The sequence below is a fragment of the Herpailurus yagouaroundi genome, unplaced genomic scaffold, assembly GCF_014898765.1.
Source record: "Herpailurus yagouaroundi ecotype Mexico unplaced genomic scaffold, PumYag 100, whole genome shotgun sequence".
Classification (NCBI taxonomy): domain Eukaryota; kingdom Metazoa; phylum Chordata; class Mammalia; order Carnivora; family Felidae; genus Herpailurus; species Herpailurus yagouaroundi.
In genome coordinates this window covers 13,541,145-13,563,037 of record NW_024412391.1, presented here as the reverse complement: position 1 = coordinate 13,563,037, position 21,893 = coordinate 13,541,145, and the positions used below count along the sequence as shown (strand labels likewise).

At 40.2% G+C, this 21,893-nt stretch overlaps 1 protein-coding gene across 2 annotated transcripts in view; it reads left to right on the top strand.

Moving 5' to 3' along the window:
* EXOC4 (exocyst complex component 4) overlaps window positions 1-21,893 on the top strand; it is a 762,629-nt gene that overhangs the window by 50,594 nt on the left and 690,142 nt on the right. For both annotated transcript variants that reach the window (XM_040471923.1, XM_040471924.1), the window contains exons 4-5: window positions 1,785-1,969; window positions 13,778-13,887. In XM_040471923.1, coding sequence (XP_040327857.1) covers window positions 1,785-1,969; window positions 13,778-13,887 — 295 coding nt within the window. The remainder of the gene's footprint in view (window positions 1-1,784; window positions 1,970-13,777; window positions 13,888-21,893) is intronic.

Sequence of the window (21,893 nt, the reverse complement as noted above, 5' to 3'; positions counted from 1 at the left end):
TCTCAAAAATAAATAAACATGAAAAAGATTTTTAAAAATCTAGATCTTGGGGCGCCTGGGTGGCGCAGTCGGTTAAGCGTCCGACTTCAGCCAGGTCACGATCTCGCGGTCCGTGAGTTCGAGCCCCGCATCGGGCTCTGGGCTGATGGCTCGGAGCCTGGAGCCTGTTTCCGATTCTGTGTCTCCCTCTCTCTCTGCCCCTCCCCCGTTCATGCTCTGTCTCTCTCTGTCCCAAAAATAAATAAACGTTGAAAAAAAAAAATTAAAAAAAAAAAAATCTAGATCTTTATGGAAAGACAAATAGAATATTATATCCATGGGTAAATGGGATCATATGAAACATACTTTATTTCCCCCCCTTTACAGTTACTACTTTGGTTCTCAAAGTGAGTTGTTCCACACTCCCCGAGGCCCTCATCTTCATTTGTTGGAGGTATTCCTATTCCATTTTTATTCACCCAATCTCTTCTGTCTTAAAATCTCCCAAATTGCACTTCACACCAGGAGTGTTTCCTTCTCTGTAGTTTATCTTCTCTTCACCGTTCATATCCCATTTCTTCTGTCGAACTGGATCAGGTCAAGGAGAGGCGATGACTGTTATTTTCTGCTCGTAGCTTTCATGTCAAAAATGCATTTACCTCTGTGTATGTGTGTACAAAGAAGAGCGAGCAAGAGCCTGTCTGTATGTAGGCACACATGTAGACTTAGGCTAACCAAGCTCTGCCTCATGATCACAGTGAGAATTATTTAAACATTCACGTAGTGTGCTTCTCTTATGTTTTATTTTTATATTTTAAACATTTATTTATTTTTGAGACAGAGATGGAGCATGAACAGGGAAGGGTCAGAGAGAGAGGGAGACACAGAATCTGAAACAGGCTCCAGGCTCTGAGCTGTCAGCACAGAGCCCGGCGCGGGGCTCGAACTCACGGACCGCGAGATCATGACCTGAGCGGAAGTCGGACGCTCAACCGACTGAGCCACCCAGGTGCCCCTCATGTAGTGTGCTTTTATTTAGTCTTAGTCTTAAAAAGCTAAATGTGATTAAAAGTTGATTTCAGTCATTAGTATGTGGACTTCTTGTGAGGAAATGAATGACATCATGTGGTCAGGGAGGCCATCACACTTGTGTCTGTTAACAGGCAGTGTGTGCGGGAATAAATGATACATACAGCTCTGTGGTGCTTTAGATACCTTTATGTTTATCTTTTTTTTTTTTTCAGTGAAAAATTTTCCTCTATTCTTTTTTTATTTTAATTTATCGTCAAATTGGCTTCCATACAACACCCAGTGCTCATGCCAACAAGTGCCCTCCTTACTGCCCATCACCCACTTTCCCCTCTCCCCCACCCCCCCATCAGTTTGTTCTCTGTATTTAAAAGTCTCTCGTGGTTTGCCTCCCTCCCTCTCTGTTTGTAACTGTTTATTTTCCCCTTCCCCTCCCCCATGGCCTTCTGTTAACTTTCTCAGGATCCACATATGAGTGAAAACATGATATCTATCCTTCTCCGGCCGACTTATTTCACTCAGCATGATACCTCCCAGTTCCATCCACGTTGCTGCAAATGTTTATCTTTAACAAGATTGTTTCCTTCACTATGTCTCTTAGATGGTGCACCTTCAAAGGCACAACTAGGCCTAACCACGTGATACTCTTCAAAGTCTGATGTATGCTGGTAGGGTTCATATAAATTCTCTTTTTCTTTTAGAAATAGTCTCTTGTGTTTCTAATATTGGTAGGTTTTGTAGTTGTCCCACTTAATCATTTTTTATTCTCTCTTCAGGTGTCAGCAGTGGAGTCTTTGGAGGGCCCCCTGCTCCAGGTGGAAGGACTGAGCGACCTCAGGCTGGAGCTTCACAGCAAGAAGATGAACCTCCACTTGGTTCTCATAGATGAACTGCACCGGCACCTGTACATCAGATCCACCAGCCGAGTTGTGCAGCGTAACAAGGAGAAAGGGAGAGTGAGGTTGGTTAAAGAGCCTCTTCACTACAGTGTCTTGTGGCAGTGGAGAAGTTCAAGGACCGTTATTTGTTTCCCAGAAGACTGTTGTACTTGATTTGCTTCTTGGTTTTGCTTCTTGCTTTTCAACATACTGTCCCTGAAACTATAAGATGGTTTTGTAATAGCAAATACTCCATGTTCTGAAAGGCTGTCATCCCAAGTTTCTTCATTCCTTCATTGCACACTTACTATGACCTTTTTATGTAAGGATGGATAAGAAACATGTACTGTGGGCCTGTGTGTGTGCTGGATCAGAGATATTCTGATATATCTCACAAGGGAGAGAAAAAGATCCTTAAGTTATACAGTACAGCTGGCCTAATTAAGAAATATGTGTATGGACTGAAGTTATAAGATTCTTTGTTACTTAGGGGTCATGTTCAGCTGTAGACAGTCTTCTTTCTGGAATAGTTCAGGGGCGCTTCAGAGAGAACACTTTTCTTTTATCCCTGGGCTTGATCGTAGCATAGTCCTGTACTTAAGGGCCTGGGTGTGGACTCAAGAAATTCACTGGGTTAGTTTAGACCTGGTAGGAAGTAAGACCAGGTCTTAGGACAGTTAAGACAGTAGACTACTGACGTTATTAACATGTACCAGATAGCTGTGCATGTCGTAGTCCTTCCAACGTTCCTTGAAAATAGCTCTCAGATCTCAGAGGGCAGTTGAGCTGTACCTGTCAAAATACATGTGCTCGTACTTTTTCATCCAGCTACAGACAAGAGGAGCACTGGAAGCAGTGCATGCTGGGAAGGAAGCCTTTGAAGTCCTATCCTCTTCAGACAAAAATTGCCAACTTTGTGTGTGATGCTTCAATTTAGTCCAAGAGCCTGACAGAAAGAGAAGTTTCTATCTCGTTTCCGCAGATGGGCCCTAGAAAATCTTCTGCCAGGCACACAAATTGAGCTGAGGGTTATGTACCCGAGAAGTAACTTCAACACTGTATCTGAATAGAATGTTAGTTCCGTAGTGGAAAGTAGTGTTGGGTGGGGGCGGTGTTAAGGCAATTCCTTCCACAGTGTGTGGTGGTAAATAGCAGGTATGAATAGATTCCTTCCCATGTAAGGATTAAAAAAAATCCAAAAATACTCTGGGTTCTGTGAAAGTATTCTATAACATAAGGGAGAATAAGCATTACCTTGAAGTCTCAGAGAAGAGCATTTATTTGAAATAAGTTTATAAATCAAAACAGGAAAATTTAAGATGCTTAAGCTGGAGTTTTCCAAAGGATACAGGAGGATGTGATAGATGAGATTATTCAAAATTACTGCTCCTTCCTCCAGTGTAGTGAGAAAGGTATATTTCCTGTTCTTTGATTTTTTTGTGATTTTTTTTTTTGGGTGGGGTGGGGTGGGGTCTTGCTTTTGCTTATTGTTAAGCATGTGCCACAAAGAGGGGCTCGAAATGGGCTTGCGGCAGGGAGCATGCCCTCTTGTGTCTTTGCTGTTGCCGGGATGGCATCAGGCCCGGAGGAGGATGAGAGCTCTGTGGAACTGAGCTAAGATCACCTGGGCTGCCTAGCCTGGATTAGTCAACCACCAAAATATGTGCTTATTGTTGAATGTGCTTACTCTGTGGCTGTATGCAGCAAGCATATAGCTTCTGTGAGAGGGTAATGGAGAGCTGTAAGAATGGAATTGGTAGAGATGCAGAAAGAATGAACTAAACATGAACAAAGTATAAGAACAAATGAGACAAAGTAGGGAAATTCAATCTTTGTTTCAAGCACTGGGGAGAAGACTTGAAGCAGTGATAAGGAGGGAAAAGTTTCCTCATCATACAGAGGATAAAGACAGGATGATAAAAGAAAGATAGTGAATACGAAAGTTGGAGAATAGTGATTTTAGTTACTCTGTAGAACAACACTAACATGATAGTGTTTTGGGCTGAATTGTGTCCCCCCCCCTAAAATTTAGGTCTTCAAGACCTAACTGCAAGTACCTCCGACTGTGACTAGTTTGGAGATAGGGTCTTTTAAGAGGTACATAAGTTAAAATGAGGCCATTAGGGTGGGTCCTGCTCCGGTATGACTGTTGTCTATTTAAGAAGAAATTTGGATACAGACTCACCCAGAGGGAAGATCCTGTGAAGATCTCGTGCTGAGATACCATCTACGAGGCAAGGAGAGAGTCGTCAGAAGAAACCAAGTCCCAACTTCTTGATCTCGACTTCCTGCCTTCAGAACTGTAAGAAAATGCATTTCTGTTGGTTAAGCCACCCAGGCTGGGGTACCTTATCGTGGCAGCCCTAGCAAATGGATAATAATTACAATGTAAATAAAGAAGCCCACTTAAACAGGAGAAAAAAACCCAAAAAGACCTTGGTCTGAAAATCAAAAGGATTTAAGATGAGATTAATGAAAAATCTTGTTCTTAGGTACGATCAGGAGATATTTATGAATTGTAAAAAAAATTCTGTGAGGACTAGGAAGAAAAATTGTCTCCTGTGACAGAGAGTTATTTGCCCACCTGATATCCATTTGGCCCTTCTTCATTTTTCATGACAACCCTTATTTTGTTCCTGGCAGCTCACGGGCTGTACTTCCCATCCTCCCACATAGCTAAAGGTGGTTCGGGAGACTTCTGCTCGCAAGCTTTTGAATCAGGGCTCCTGGGAAGGTTCTCTAAAGGTGCCAGCCAAACTGGTACACTCACTATCTTACCCTTCCCTTGCCTGCCTTTACTTCTTGTCAAGGACGTGGATTGGTGCCATCAAGCTGTCTTGGATACTAGGTGACCTTGAGGATGGAAGCACATCCTGAACTCTGTAGTAGCATGGATCCTCCTTTATAGTCTGAATGGGTTACATCTTTCATATGAGAGGGAGGAAAATTTTTTTATTGTGCTCAGGCCACTGCTGTTTTGAGTCCTCTGTTTTTTATTTTTTTAATGTTTGTTTATTTTTGAGAGAGCGACAGAGTGCAAGTGGGCGAGGGGCAGAGAGAGAGGCAGACAGAATGTGAAGCAGGCTCCAGGCCCTGAGCTTTCAGCAAAGAGTCCCACGCGGGGCTCGAACCCATGAACCGTGAGATCATGCCCTGAGCTGAAGTCGGATGCTTAACTGACTGAGCCACCCAGGTGCCCCAATGAGATTTCTGTTTTATACGGTTGAACCCAGGCCTGGTAAAGAGGAGCAAAAATCAGGATCACCAGGATTTGCTGAACACAGAATACCAGAAGATAGCAGAACAGAGTCTTACAAAGTGTTGAATAGGGAAGAATGGGGACCAAAGGTTTCTATACCCAGCCAAGTGGACACAGTTAAGCATGGGCAGCAGCAAGATGTTCTCAGATATAAAGTAACAACAAAAAGAACTAGTATGCAAAGATGAACTCTAAGATACAAACCACAATCAGCAACTTGACAGCATTAAAGTTGTAGTGGTTTGAAACTACTGTAAGGACCACACACCATTAAATATGTAAATGTGCATATAAAAAACTGACAAATACATTTTTATAAGATCAAAAATATAAGCTGAAGCTATTTTTGAAAAAGGTCTATGTGGTAAAAGAATACTCTATAATAAACAGGAATTCTATCCCTATCTTACATTAGAGACTGGGAAATTTGGACAGTCAGGAGATAAAAAGGAGTGGTGAATTCTTGTGTAAGATAAGTCAGAAGTTGTTTTGGATTTGAATAATTGGAGAAAATGTTTAATTTAATTTTGTGTTTATTAACCTAGATATCTATATTTAAAGATGTCTTTTTTTTAATTTAAAAAATTTTTTTAAACGTTTATTATTATTATTATTTTTTAATGTTTTTATTTATTTTTGAAGGAGAGAGAGAGACCGAGCATGAGCAGGGGAGGAGCAGAGAGAGAGGGAGACATAGAATTTGAAGCAGGCTCCAGGCTCTGAGCTGTCACCACAGAGCCCGATGCGGGGCTCGAACTCACAAACTGTGAGATCATGACCTGAGCCGAAGTTGGACGCTTAGCCGACTGAGCCACCCAGGCGCCCCATTAAATGTTTATTTTTGAGAGTGAGAGAAAAGAGGCCGTGTTAGCAAGGGAGGGCCAGAAAGAGAGGGAGACAGAATCCCAAGCAGGCTCCAGGCTCTGAACTGTCAGCACAGAGCCCGATGCAAAGCTTGAACTCACAAACCATGAGATCATGAGGTGAACTAGGATGCTTAACCGACTGAGCCACCTAGGCGTCCCAAGATTTTTTTTTTTTTAATGTTTATATATTTATTTTGGGAGAGAGAGCACGTGAGAGAGGAGAGAAAGAATCCGAAGCAATCTCTGTGCTGTCGGCACAGAGCCCGACAGAGGCCTCAATCCCATGAACCGCGAGATCATGACCTGAGCCGAAATCAAGAGTCGGACGTCCAACCGACTGAACCACCCAGGCGCCCCTACAGATTTCTCTATGGAAAATCACTAGAGGGGAAGCAAATAAAATATTCTCTAGTACAAGGATGATTTATTAGCTAATATTCTAGATTGCAAGTAGCAGAAATCAATCCTGATAACTCAAACAAGAAAGGGAATTAAGTGGAAAGTGGTAAGGCGGTAGGTCATAGAGCCGAAGGGAAGGAAGGCTGTGCAATCAGGCTCTAACACCCAGGAGGGACCAGGAGAGATGAAGCAGCTGAGCGCACCCCGTCGACAAACCCAGGGAAGGGGCTGGTTGGGTTGTTGTCTTTGTCACCATGCCTGCAGCTGCTGGAGTTTGTATTCTTGTGCCAGTGTTCTGTAAGTGTCCCTGCATCTGTCTTTATCTCCTCAGGATTTGAAGTCCTGGGTAGAAGCATCCAGTTTGTTGAGCCTGAGCCATGTCTGGCCTCCTTCAGCTGGTACAGTAGGAAGTTGGGCCCTCTTTCTTTTTTGCATTGACCTAGACAGTCGAGAGTCTTTCCAAATACAAAGACTGTTCTAACTGCTGGTATCCAGAAACAAACACATAAACACCCAACAACAAATTTCTACTCTCACAGAAAACAACAAAAAAAATCACCCGAAGGCACATACATATTTTTAAAAATTTTTTGTTTAACGTTTATTTATTTTTGAGAGACAGACACAGAGCACAAGAGGGGGAGGGGCAGAGAGAGAAAGAAGGAGACAGAATCTGAAGCAGGCCCCAGGCTCTGAGCTGTCAGCACAGAGCCCGATGAGGGGCTTGAACTCACGAACTGTGAGATCGTGATCTGAGCCGAAGTCAGATGCTTAACCAACTGAGCCACCCAGGCACCTGGGCACATACGTATTTTTGAAGTAGAAATAGACAACTAGTAGGTGTAATAAAAGGAAGTTACATGGCTCCATGGAAAAAATAATAAAAATGGTATTTGGAGGATATGAAACAAGACCTAAATAAATGGAGAGAACTTCCACATTCTTAACTCAAAGATGTCAGTTCCAGTTAAATCCCAGTTGGGTTTTTTTGAAATTGTCAGATCTGTAGTTCACATAGAAGGATAAGTAAATAAGAACTATTTAAAAAAAATTGAAGGGCAGTATTAAGGGAGGCTTTTCGTATCTAATATTAAAATGTATTATCAAACTAATCAAAACAGTGCAGGTATGCAAATAGAAAATCATATTGGGGAGGCACCTGCGTGGCTCAGTCAGGTAAGCGTGCGACTTCAGCTCAGGTCATGGTCTCATGGTCCGTGGGTTCAAGCCTTGCCTTGGGTTGTGTGCTGACAGCTTGGAGCCTGGAGCTGCTTCAGATTCTGTGTCTCCCTCTCTCTCTGCCCCTCCTACAGTCACTCTCTATCTCTCAAAAATGAGTAAATGTTTAAAAAAAAAAAAAAAAAAAGGAAATCAGATTGGTATAACAAAATAGAATTTAGAAACAGATGCGGGATATATGGAACTTTAATATTTTTAAACAATAATTCAAGTAAGTAGAGGGAATGATGGCTGCTTAGAAATTAGTGTTGAGACATTTGGCTAAAGAAAAATAAATTTAGATGCCTACTTGTTATTATATATGAAAAATTCTAACTCAGTTTAAAAATCACATGATAAAACTTTACTAGCATTAGAAAAAAATTAAGAGAATGTATGTGGAGGAGGCTTTCTTGGCCCATATCCTACAAAATAGTACCATATCATGAAAATATATGTAAAAGGATATTCATTGGAATGTTGTTGGTAAGAACAACAACAAAAAAATACAGTTTAGATGTTCATCAAGAGGCATATAGTGAAATGAATTATGGCGTATCCATGCCATGTAATTCTTTTTTTAAAATTTTTTTTTTCAACGTTTATTTATTTTTGGGACAGAGAGAGACAGAGCATGAACGGGGAAGGGGCAGAGAGAGAGGGAGACACAGAATCGGAAACAGGCCCCAGGCTCTGAGCCATCAGCCCAGAGCCCGACGCGGGGCTCGAACTCACGGACCGCGAGACTGTGACCTGGCTGAAGTCGGACACTTAACCGACTGCGCCACCCAGGCGCCCCAAATGCCATGTAATTCTTAAATAAACGAGAAAGATCTCTGTGCAGATAGGGAAAGATTTCTAAGATACATTATTGGGTCTAAAAAAAGCCAATTGAAAAACAGTGTGTACAGGATGAACCTATTTGTGTAAGAATTGAGAGAATATATATTTAAATATGTATCCTTTATATGTAGACATAAATGTGTGTTTCTATAAAGAAAATTCCTGGAAGGATAATACTGACACTGATAAAAGGAATTAGCTATGAGAAGTGGAAATGGTAGATAGGAAATAGGAAATAAGGACTTAGTTCATATCCTCAGGACTGTGAGTGTATCCATCATGAGCATGTATTATTACTTCAGTAGTAATATAATTATTGATGATGCTTCTGAAGATTACTTTTTTTTTTTAAATTTTTTTTTTCAACGTTTATTTATTTTTGGGACAGAGAGAGACAGAGCATGAACGGGCGAGGGGCAGAGAGAGAGGGAGACACAGAATCGGAAACAGGCTCCAGGCTCTGAGCCATCAGCCCAGAGCCCGACGCGGGGCTCGAACTCACGGACTGCAAGATCGTGACCTGGCTGAAGTCGGACGCTTAACCGACTGCGCTACCCAGGCGCCCCTGAAGATTACTTTTAATGAAATAGCAAAATGTTTGCTGCTGAAACGAAACCCCAGGATCTAAAATTCTATATAGGATGATCCAAATAATGTTGAAAAAGAGCATGTGTACGTTTTTGTATGTATGAATGTGTGTATATGTAGGGGGGTAGGGATGGATGGACAGATAGACTCTTTGCTGTTAGCTGTTTTGGAAAGTGCTACAGTATAAGTAGATTATTTTTTAATATATATTTAAAAAACCTGTAATACCTTCATAAACTGATAAGCAATAAAGAGTTATTTTTTAAGCTAATCCATTTACTTTCTGCATCCTGGCTTAATACTTGATTTGACCTTGTTTCCTTGGATGCTCTCTCGCTCATAGAGAGCCCCATGGATTTCAGCCCCATGGATTTTGGTGTCCATATTTGTCTGTGGGGGCATAAGGAAAGTGCTGGACCCTGTTGTGTTATTTATTTCCTATTTTGTCTGCTAATTTTTTTTCTTTTTTGGTCTGTTTTCTTTTTTATCTTTCAGTTCTTTTTCTCTTCTTTTTCCCACTGCCTACATTTTAGTTTCCCTTTTTTTGTACTACATGGCTTCACTCTTGATCTATCATTTGAGACCATTACTGTTTTTGACGTTTATACCCTCTGAATCGTTCATTATTCTTTCTGTATGTTCAGGCCGATCTTAGAACGACAGAGAATTACTTTGCCAGCCATTCCCCTGTTTCATTATTCAGTTACATTTTCTGACTAAGGGCATATTATCGTGGACAGCAATTTCTCAGCTCAGTTTGACTTAACAAACTTTTACGAACCCTTGCTCTTTGCCGGGTACTGTGCCAGGCGTTGGGGTTATAGAGGCAAACCTAGTCGTTACTAGATTTACAACTTAAAGTTCGGCTCACCTCTGTCAAGTTGTAGTTTGACACTAAAATCAGCCATAGGAGCCGCCCCTGTGAAGTTCGGCCGTAGTTGGACACACTGTTAAGTGAAGGAGTGGAAGGAAGTTCTAATTAAAAAGCAAATGTTTAATAAGTTTTTGGGTCTTCTAATCCTTAAAAAAAAAAAAAAAAAAAAGCCACAAAACCCAAACTTTTCATGGTGTATTAAAGTCAAGCACATATAAGTAGGTCCTTACTAGATGGATGGATGATTAACGGCCAGAAAGTCCTTAGGGTTACGGTGGTAGGGAATGTTTTTGGTGTAGTTTGCTTTATAGTTTTCCTGTTTGCCACCAGGTGGTTAGTCACTGGCAAACCCCATTCAATCACAACATGCAGTTAGTAATTGTGGGGGTATTGTCTTATGCCGGAAAGGATTTTGTGTATGCCAGCTGTCTTTGACAGCTCAGCCATGAGTGATTCTAAATATATTTAAAATAAAAATTTGTAGGGGACGCCTGGGTGACTCAGTCTGTTGAGCGTCCGACTTCGGCTCAGGTCATGATCTCACAGTTGGTGAGTTCGAGCTCCACGTCGGCCTCTGTGCTGACAGAGCCTGCTTCGGATTCTGTGTCTCCCTCTCAGTGCCCCACACCCGCTCTCTGTCTGTCTGTCTGTCTGTCTCTCTCTCTCTGTGTCTCTGTCTCTCTGTCTGAAAGGTAAACATAAAAAAATTTGTAATCATGTATGTATAAAAAGAAAAATAGCTTCTGATGTTTCTTTCAAAATAAAGCAGTTCAGAACATTCATATGAATTACAAAATTGATAAGAACAATCTAATTTTGATTTTAGTGTTTGTTTTCAAAAATACTTCCTTAGAGATATTCAGAACTCTTTGGAGGTACTAACACTTGCTCAACTTTATTTCTTCTGAAATGGAAACAGAGGCCGTGTTCTATAATAGCACCTCCTTTCTGTGGTGCTTCATGTCTCTAGTTACTTGAATGAGTGGGTGTACTTGTTTCTCTTGAACTCTTGAGACTAAGTCCTTTCATAAAGGAACAAGAGAAAAACCAAAAGTCATTTCCAGAGTTACTTGCCTTTGGGTTAGTGTTCACAAAGGAGAAAATTGAAGCCCAGGGGAAAATTTTAGAGAGACGGGTCTATGAAAATAGTTTTGCAGTCCATTGACTTTCTAAAAATGTATTGATGGAGTTTTGAGAGTCCTTTTGGCTTTCATAATAAAGTCAGTAGGTTATGTTTTCCAGAGTTAAAATGGCATGCCACTTATTACCCTGTTTTTAACTGAAAACATATTTTTGGGTTAAAATTGAGAAAATAATTGTAGGTTTTAGTCTGGAGTGAAGCTCGTGCCCATCTGTGTCTGTAGAAGGGTGTATTATACTCACATATAGACACATATCACTGCACACAAGTAGGTACTAACTTTACCGCCTCATGTATCCCAGGTATACACCTGAACTTTCCTGTTAATTGATACCTTCATTTATCAATGCTCTAAAAATAACTTGTCCATTTTTGTTATGGAAATATTCATGAAATGTATTATATATTTTTCCTATCATTTAGAATTGGAATGGACTTTTTCTTAACACCGGGTAGCAGCACTGTAAACATCGGCGATGTTTACACATCCTGTATCCAGGGGAGGGAGGCGTGTGGAGCTAGGTTTGCAATTGTGAGTAAATCCGGGCAAGAGGATGAGGTGACGTAATTGAGGGAGAAACGGAGACGAGAGCAGTAGTTGGTATGTAAAAGATGACTGGAGGGGCGCCTGGGTGGCGCAGTCGGTTAAGCATCCGACTTCAGCCAGGTCACGATCTCACGGTCCGTGAGTTCGAGCCCCGCGTCGGGCTCTGGGCTGATGGCTCAGAGCCTGGAGCCTGTTTCCGATTCTGTGTCTCCCTCTCTCTCTGCCCCTCCCCCGTTCATGCTCTGTCTCTCTCTGTCCCAAAAATAAATAAACGTTGAAAAAAAAAAATTAAAAAAAAAAAAAAAGATGACTGGATAAATCTATGCTCTAATTGATTTTATAAACAGACAAATTACTGTGACCAGTCACTAGGTTTGAAGGCTCTGTTTCTTAGGATAGTTGAGGTAAGCAGGAAATTAATAGCTTTATATTGGAGGAAAAGGTTTATAGGAACCATGTCCATTTACTTCCAGGTAAATGTTATCTTTGTTACTTTTATATCTTACATTTGAGGTTTGACGTTAGTGTGCAAGCAGTTCCAGCAGCTGGAAATGGGCTAAGTTTGGTTTCGCTCGTGTGGTGTTCGTACTTGCATCCTTGGCACTGAACCCTGTGCCCAGCACTTAGATGCGGAAGACTTGTTTGAGTCAATGGTTCCTTCCTCCCCTGTAGTCAGTGAGAAGGGAGAACTTAGTAACTGTCACTTATCCACAAGGCCTGGGACAACAGCTCACATGTTATTAGCACTTGATAAAAATAATACCTGAAATGATGATTTTGCCCTTTAATGTAAAGTTTGTTTTTCAGCGTTTTCTGAAAGAACGTGCATACATTTATTAGATTAAAAATACACACATACAAAAATACCTAGTACTTAGGACCCAAAAGGAGTGATGAGAGGGAGATAGGGATATGTCACTGTGGGGTGGGGGGTGGGGGGGCGTGCAGATGTTAAAAAAGCATGCGACTTTCTGTCCCATTTGGAGAAAGCTTTCCTTAAGGTGTGGTCTTGTCCCCACGCCCTGGCTCTGCCTGCCCTCTGTTTACAACCACTGTGAGGGTCACTTCCATGGTTAGCCAGGTTGCCACTGCTACTACTGATGTTGTTTGTGGGACTGGAGAGAGGTGAGAATTGTGGCTTTGACCTGTCTACCCTTGGAACTTGGAGAAGCTTTCCTGTTGTAGATGCAGAATGTTAGATGATTCAGTTTATTCCCCCCTTCCTTCCTTCCTCCCTTCCTCCCTTCCTCCCTCCCTCCCTCCCTCTTTTCAGTTTATTATTATTTCTTTAGTGATCTGCACACCCATTGTGGGACTTGAACTTACGACTCTGAGATCAAGAGTTGCGTGCTCGTCTGAATGAGCCATCCAGGTGCACCATAGATGGTTCAGTTTCTTGAGAGTAGAACACAGGTGTTACTTGCCTTGAAATTGCCTACTTCTTTCACTTCACAGATGGCTATAAGTGGGAATTAACTTGAAAATTTAATTGTTTTTTATAGTCTTTGTGTCATTTAAAATTAATGTGTTTATTTTGGAGATGCTTAAAGTTAATCATTAAGATGAGGTGCTAGGCCTTTTTGGAAAAGGTGAAATGGGTAATCAGATACTCAATTAAGCTGTTTGAGTTCCTTAAATCATCTTTTATTGTCGTGATTCTCAATTTGATGAAATTTATGAACCTCTTTTAAAGAAAGCTGAATGTAGTGAACTCCCAGAATATATCAAAAACTCCAGCTGGAAAACACAGGTTCAACAAAGCTTAACTACTTAAACCTTTGTTCAGTTATCATGAAAAGGTGACATTTGATCTTCCTTTGCTGATAAATTAATTTTAACACAGAAACAACAAAGGGTGCTGATATTGCATGGCATAATTTGGTTGTAAGGTATTCATCCAGATGATCCAGAATATATTTACACTAATGTTTTTAAACCTAGCGGTGAAGTAAGACAATAAAAAATTGAATACTTAGAACCCTTAGAATATATCTTTAACCCCCTTTCTATAGCAATCCCCACTGGAAATACTCTTGGGAGACCTTTGAAGTCACAGTGGAGATAGAGGGCTCATGACAAAAAGAAAGGGCTAAGAGATGGGCATGTAGTTGGTTTTGGAGAAAGTGGAAACTAACTACTCTACCTTTCCCTTTTAGCTCCCTTATAAAAGACGCTTCTCCCGTTCCTCTGATTGATGTTACCAACCTTCCTACTCCTCGAAAATTCCTCGATGCCTCTCAGTTTTCTACTCCTGGAAGCTCAAGTGGTAAGCTTTTAATTCTTTAGCCACTTAGCCTCTTTTCATAATACTACAATAAGGCAAAGACCTGGGGAAGTCTGGGGAGTCAGGGGTGGGAGGTCCTGGGGTGAGTGCCTTGGAGCCTCTGATGAGCTCTTTGCCACCCTCAGAGGGAATAAGGAAATGATTGGTTGGGCCTGTTGCATTATCAGCTTTGAAAACTGGCAGCTGAATCTGGCCTGACTCCTGAATCCAGATGTAGTTATGCTTTATTTGACGAGCACGGTTTGTTTTTCTGAAGTTGAATTTGAATGCTTTTTGATGCATTGTCTTTTTTTTTTTCTTCTTTTTTATAACCTCTATTGTTTCTGTTAGCTTTTACCCAGCTGCTGCACCTGTTACATTGCCTGTCTGGTTCTTGAGAGCTTCTGAGTGTGTGATCTATATCCTGTGTCCTCTGTACTGATTCCTTGTACCTTCCCGTGGCCTCTCCACTTCCATATGTGCTTGCATGTGGGTGTGCACACACACTCATACATATAATGCACTTCGAGGTCATAGCTGCAAACTAACCATGTTTCTTCTCGGGCTACCTACTGTTCTGTTGAGTAAGACAAAGGAGGGCCATTTTAGCCTATATTTAAAGTTCTTTGAATTTAATGCAGATTTAGGGGAATTCTCCTGGGATGGCTCAGACCTGCTCCGTTGGAGGGTTCAGCTTAGCTTGGCTCAGATTGCCTCTGGGTCTCTGCAAAGAGCTGTTCAACTATTGCATTTCTGGATCGAGGCGAAGGAGATGGGGTGTTTTTGAGAGATGTCCCACAGGTGCCTTCTTGTCACAGCTAAAGTCCTCAATACGTTTTAAGGAATGAGTAATGTTGGTTATCGTAGGCTTTGCAGGTATAAATCAGTTCTTAGTATTTCTATAGTCCTGTAGAGCTTGAAATAATGAAAAGATAGAAAGGTAGAAAAATAATTTGGATTCAGTCAATACATTTTGTGTAACTAATTGAAAGTGTTTCTTTTGAGAGCCTGACTATATATTGTTGTTGCTGGAACATATTTAATTACCTTTTAAAATATCATTTAATTAAGTTTTAGGGTTATTTAGGCTTGGAATCTTGAGGTTTATTGCTTTTACTGTAGGAAAAGTGTAGAAATTATTTTATAATAGATTTTACTGTTAGTCTACTTAATGATTTTTTTTTTTTTAAACCCCAACACTTATTTTTATTATGACACTTTACAAGGTTTGTGTTCAAGCCTCTTCCTGGAGCTAAGAAGTTTTGTTTTCTTCCTCTGTCTGTTGTAGTGTTGCTGTTCTCTGAGTTTTGACACTGCTTTGAGCTGTTGTAGAATGTGGAATTATGAAACACAATATATATTTATACTTTTGATTTGGATTTTTCCCTCTACCTGGAGGAGACATTATCAGTTGTTATATTTTCTTATGTTTATAATGTGAATTATCATTGCTTAGCCTGGTTATATCCATTTAAGTAAATGTTGCCGAGTCAAGGGTCATGTAAAAAAAAATTTAATTGTTTATGAAGAAATGATAGGGCAGGCATTTTGCAAATGAAAAGCACTGTGTAAATAGCAAGTAAGTTGAAAACATGCCAATTATGGCAAATTTAAGTAGAAACTAATTTTGCTCCATCTATTATTTTTAACAAGACAGCTCTTTGACGGGCACTTTTTCTGTCAGGTCCTGTAGTTAGCGTTTCTCACTTAGTGGAGTTTGTGGTGACACTTTGACTTCGGCGGTCTGTTCTTCATTATTGGGGACCACGCTTGAAGAGCCGGATGTTGTCTGAATGGAGCTGGGACCGTCATGGAGACTGCTTGTACATAAGCTACAAACCTTTCTTTTTGCAAGGGCTCGTTTCTTTGACCGGTTAGGACTTTTGATCTCATGATTTTTCTGTGGGTGACCGAAAGAGAAGGTGGTCGAAATATTACTGGTGGAGATGTATACTAGTAGTAGTTAAGACACGTTTAGGGCCTACTTGTATGCAAAATGGTATGTTGAGTGCTTCATGTGAATTAGCTCAGTCCTTTAACAGTCTTTCTAGGTAGGTACTGTTATAATGGCTCCATTTTACAGCTGAGAAGAACTGAGACATTGGGGGGGTTAATAACTGGCTTAAGTTGACATAGCTGACAAGTAGTAGAGCTGTGATTTCAAGTGAGGAGCTGGATTCCGGAATACGCTCTTCTAACCAGTGCGTTTTCCTGCCAGAGAGGTAGGTATGCTCTGGGCATTAATTTTCCCTTGATACGCCAACAGATGAACATGACCATCTTACGGTTTTGTAGCTTAGAAGCCCAGTATGGGTCTCCCTGGGCTGTGTTCCTTCTGGAGGCCCTCTGGGAGGCCCTCTTCCTCACCTTTCCCAGCTCCTAGAGGCGGCTGCTTTCCCAGACTTGTTGACCTCTTCCTCTCTCTTCCAAACCAGAGACAGTGTGTTCACCTACTTCTTGGGTCACATCTCTTTGACCTACCCTTCTGCCTCTTCCTCCCTCTTTTAAGGACTTGTGTGATAGATTGATTCCACCTGGATAATTCTGGCTGCTCTCCCTAGCTCAAGGTCCTTAGCCTTAGTCACATCTACGAAGTCACCTTTGCCATGTAATGCATTCACAGATTCTGGGAATTAGGGCATGGATAGCCTTTGGGAACAACTACTCTGCTTACCATACTCTGTACTGCTTGTTTTCACTTGAGTCGCCTTGAGGAGCCAATATGTAAAATTTTGACTTTCTTGAAATTATGTGTGAAGTCTTTTTTTAAATCACTGCAGTCCTAGTCTTTAGGACTATATTAATCTGGGTCACATTATTCAAGGGGGTTGTATAAATGAAGAAGATGTAAATTATGTAGAGAACTGCACAGAATGTTGCTAAGTACATATAAAAGTATGAGGCTGATGAAATACACTATAAATAAAGGGCAGGTATTTTCTTATTCTTAGTGAACAGTAAGTCCTGCGAGTCTATTTGCAAAGTGCCCTGCAAGTCAGTCCTGGAAGGAATAGTCATTTTCAGCAGGGAATTTAACATGGGATTTTAAAATTGCCTTCTCAGCTTGTGAAATAGTGGGATTGAGGGTGTGATCCACTAGAACTGACATCTTTATAGAGGAAGTTCCAGTAGGGAATCCCTGGATAGAACAGATCTCTTGTTGAGGTGCTATAAATCAGGGTTGGAGGTGATTCCTAAGGACTTTCAGATTATTATTGATTAAACAAGAATTTTGATTGTTTGCACATGAGTCATTTTTCAGGTGTCTTATTTAGAGGTAGAGATGTGAGTGACTTATGTGAGATTTTCTAATGGTTTACATGTCATGGTTTGCAAAACATGTTGCATCGTGCAACTGATGCAGCAGTCCCCTGAGGTAGTTAGGGCAGGTACTGTTGTCATTATCATGATGATTCTTTTCATATCTATCCTTTTTCAGTCTAGTAAATACTTAAGTTATAAGTAAATACTTAAGTTATCAATATAAACTAATATGGAGTGATTTCCAGGATATATTATAAAGTGAAAATAGCCAAGTATAAGAGAGTATCTGAAGTAAAATTTCTCTTCCTGGAAGAGAAGTATAAGAAACACAGGAGGGATAAACCAGAAACTAATGAAATCGATTAACTAACTACATGGGATGGATAGAAAAACAGAAAAATGATTAGCATCCATTTAACTCTCATACATAGTAATAGGGAAAAGAAATGGCCTAATAAAAACCAGGGAAACAATAGATGATTTACAAGAGACCCAAATGGTTCATATACCTGGAAATATTCTCAACACCACTAGAAACCTCAGAAATGCAAACTAAAATAACAAACTGAAAAAAAAAAAAAAAACAGAGCCTGTCAGATTTGTAAAAATCGAAATCCACTTGTAAGAATTAAAAGTCTAACAAAGCCAATTTTAAGGGCAAGAAAGAGAGAAACAAAAGCTCATGCACAGGTCAGAGAAATCGACATTGGCACAATCACTTTAAAAAGTTATTTGGCAGGCGCCTGGGTGGCTCAGGTGGTTGGGCGTCCAACTTCTGCTCAGGTCGTGATCTCACAGTTTGTGAATTCGATCCCCATGTCGGGCTCTGTGCTGATAGATCAGAGCCTGGAGCCTGCTTCAGATTCTGTGTCTCCCTTTCTCTCTGCCCCTTCCCTGCTCATGCTCTCTCTCTCTCTCTCAAAAATAAATAAACATTTAAAAAAATTAAAATAAAAAGCTATTTGGGAAATGAAGTTTAAAATGCACCAACATTCCTCTACATATATAACACACATGGCCCCCCAAGAGTTGGGCTTCCTCAGTTTTTAGGCATTATGGCGCATATGCAAAATAACTTATACAGCACAATGACTTATATAGTACAATTAGGGTAAAGGGAGGTGGCTGCACGTAGCTAAAGAGAACTTGTCTAGAGATTCTGATTGCCCCAAGACCCACGTAGTTACCCGCCCGAAGGCTGGAGGGCCCATTATCCCAGATATATCTACAACCCATTCCCAAGAGATCAGTGGTTGGAGAAATTCTGTCCTACAGAAATATGTACAAACAATCTCATTCCTGTAAGGTTTCTAATAATGACACATTGCAAACTTATAACTTGCCTATCTATAGAAGAATGGATAAATTGTGATTATATAATGAAATACTATACAGTAGTTAAAACTAATAAACTAGAGCTATACTGTAACATAAGAAAACCCAAAAGATACAAAGTTGAGTTTAAAACCCAAGCAGTAAAATGATACATATCATATTATACAATTATAAGCAAATTAATTAAATTATACAAATTCGAATCAAGTAAACATGTAAATCAAGTTATACAATTTATTTAAGCCCTACTCAAAATAATATACTTCGTATATATAAACATGCACAATATATAACATTTATATACAAATATATGTGTATATATATATATAAACCACATGTATTGTTTCTGTATTTACAAATATACAACATACACATTTACATACAAACAGTAAAAGTGTGCAAACATACAGGACAAAGATACAGAACAATTTCAAAACAGTAGTTACCTCTAGGGTAGAAGAGAGAAGAAAAGAATTGAGAAAGAATTCATGTATTCACAGGGGCCTTCAATTATACCTGTAATTTTTCTTTAAAGAATCTGAATCAAATACAGAAAAATATTAAGATTTATTAATCTAATGGGAAGTACCTGAAGATGGTTACATTAATCTCTAATATATGATATAATACTCATGTGTAATAAATGTATTTTCATTAACAAACCCTGTCCTTGCTTTATTTTTACATTTATAAATATCTGAACTAATAATTCTATTTTGGCCCCTTTGTATATAGTCCTTAGCTCTAGGGGCTGGCTAGAGCTCTGGGTGCCGCAGTCAGTTGACCATCCTACTCCAGATTTCTGCTCAAGTCATGATCCCAGGGTCATGGGATGAAGCCCTGCATTAAGATTCTCTCTCTCCCTCCGCCTCCTCTCCCATTTTCTCTCTCTCTCCCTAAAATAAAGTAAAAATAAAATAAAATAAAAATATAGTCCTCAGTTCTATTTATGATTAATCATAGAAATCAACCAAGATATTTAGTAGCAAATGAAGGATTCTTTAGGAACAACTGATTTAAAATGCCTAGGCAGGCCCCAACCTTAGGACAGAAGTAACTCAAAAAGTGTCTATTGTTTTGGAGAACCTTCATTATTCTAGATAAGTGAGTTGCAGGGAGAAAAAATTCATCTCCTTTTATGTTAGGATTCATAGCTCCCACTCCATGTAGAGAGAATTTAAATATCAAATCCTAAATTTTTAAGAAAAATATCAAGTCCCAGAACAAGACTTTACGGAATAGAATGCACGTAAGAAAACAGCAGCGAAAGAAAAAAAATGATTTAATTTGTGCTCTCTTTGGGTTTTATTGCTTAACCTATGCTGGTACCAAAAAGAAAGAAAGTAAGAAGTCCAGTTTCATTACGGTTATATTCACAGCAATCCCAGCAGGAGCATGCATAAAATGAATAAAGAAGCCACAAATGAAATGCCTGTGTACCCCGGGAGTAATTGCTCAGTCAAAACGTTCCAAAGGCAGTTTGCCAAATGAAAGGACATACTGAGAATCCAAAAGCTTAAACCAACATTTTACTACAATTATTGGCTTTTCTCCACATTTCTCCCATCCTTTTACCTAAGTTATAGTTGAATTACTACATCTAAATTAGACATTAGTTTCCTGTACATTACAAAATACTGTGACTGGTGAGAAATAGGAGAAAGGCTTGCAAAATACATCTCTTACTTCTTTAGAGTGGGAACAGCAAGGGGCTAGCTTCCAATAATTACCATCTGGTGAACCTGGACCAATCACTCAACCTCTGTGGATGGAATAGGTTTATAAAATGAGTTTTGAAAAATAATACCTGATGGGGGCACCTGGGTGACTCAGTCAACTGGGCGTCTGACTTTGGTTCAGGTCATGATCTCACGGCTTGTGGGTTCAAGCCCCACATCGGGCTCTGTACAGACAGTTCGGAGCCTGGAGCCTGCTTCCGATTCTGTGTCTCCCTCTCTCTGGCCCTCCCCCGCTCACACTCTGTCTCAGTCTCTCTCTCTAAAATAAATAAACAAAGGGGCACCTGGGTGGCGCAGTCGGTTAAGCGTCCGACTTCAGCCAGGTAACGATCTCGCGGTCCGTGAGTTCGAGCCCCGCGTCGGGCTCTGGGCTGATGGCTCAGAGCCTGGAGCCTGTTTCCGATTCTGTGTCTCCCTCTCTCTCTGCCCCTCCCCTGTTCATGCTGTGTCTCTCTCTGTCCCAAAAATGAATAAACGTTGAAAAAAAAAATTAAAAAAAAAATAAAATAAATAAACAACAACAAAAAGATACAATTTTGAAGCTATTCTGCAGTCTTTTCTCTCAAAAATGAATAAACACTAAAAAAAATAAAATAATAACTCATTAACTAGAGTGTATAAGGAATTTTTCATATATTTACTACAAACTGTTCATGTGGTTTGCCTATTTTTTTTATAATTTTACATTTGCATATTTTTGCTAATTAGCTTCTTTTATTGGTTCATAGGGGTTCTTTATATATTCTGGATACTTAGCCTCCGTTGGACAAATGCCAATCTTTCCATGTATAAGGACTCTGGTAAAATGCCCATCATGTGCAGAGGCCTTTAAGATGTCATTTCTTTTCTTCACTAACATACAGGAAAGCTAAATGGACACTAACCATTTTTCTCTCAGTGGGTTTCTTGCTTCTGCCAAAATGTGCCTTGATTTTACATTTTGCAATTAATATTTTTTAATTAATGATGTATACACATATACAGTTCTATGCTTTTATTTTGGTATTTCCAAATACCAAAGTCCTATGCTTTTATTTTGCTATTTCTGGTATTCTCCAGAAGAGTTGTACTAGTTCACATTGTGCCACGAGTGTGTGAGAGTGCTCGTTTGCCTCACAGCCTCACCAAATAACGAGTTATTAGACTTTAAAAAAAAGAAAAAAAAATTTTAATGTTTATTTACTTTTGGGAGAGAGAGAGAGAGCGAGCGAGAGAGAGAGCGTGAGCAGGGGAGGGGCAGAGAGAGAGGAAGACACAGAATCCAAAGCAGGCTCCAGGCCCTGAGCTGTCAGCATGGAGCCCAATGTGGGGCTTGAACTCACGAACTGTGAGATCATGACCTGAGCCAAAGTTGGATGCTTAACCATCTGAGCCACCCAGGCACCCCTGTGTTGTTAGAGTTTTTCAGTTTTGCTCATTTGATAGGTGAAAATGGTGTCACAGTGGTGTTTAATTTGCATTTCTCTGGGGTGCCTGGGTGGCTCAGTCAGTAAAGCATTTGACTCTTGATTTTGGCTCAGGTCATGATCTCATGGTTCATGAGTTTGAGCTCCGCATTGGGCTCTGCGCTGGCAGTGTGGAGCCTGCTTGGGATTTTCCCTCTCTCCCCTTTCCCTGCTTGTGCACGTGTTCTCTCCCTCTCAAAATAATAAAGCTTAAAAATATTTAAAA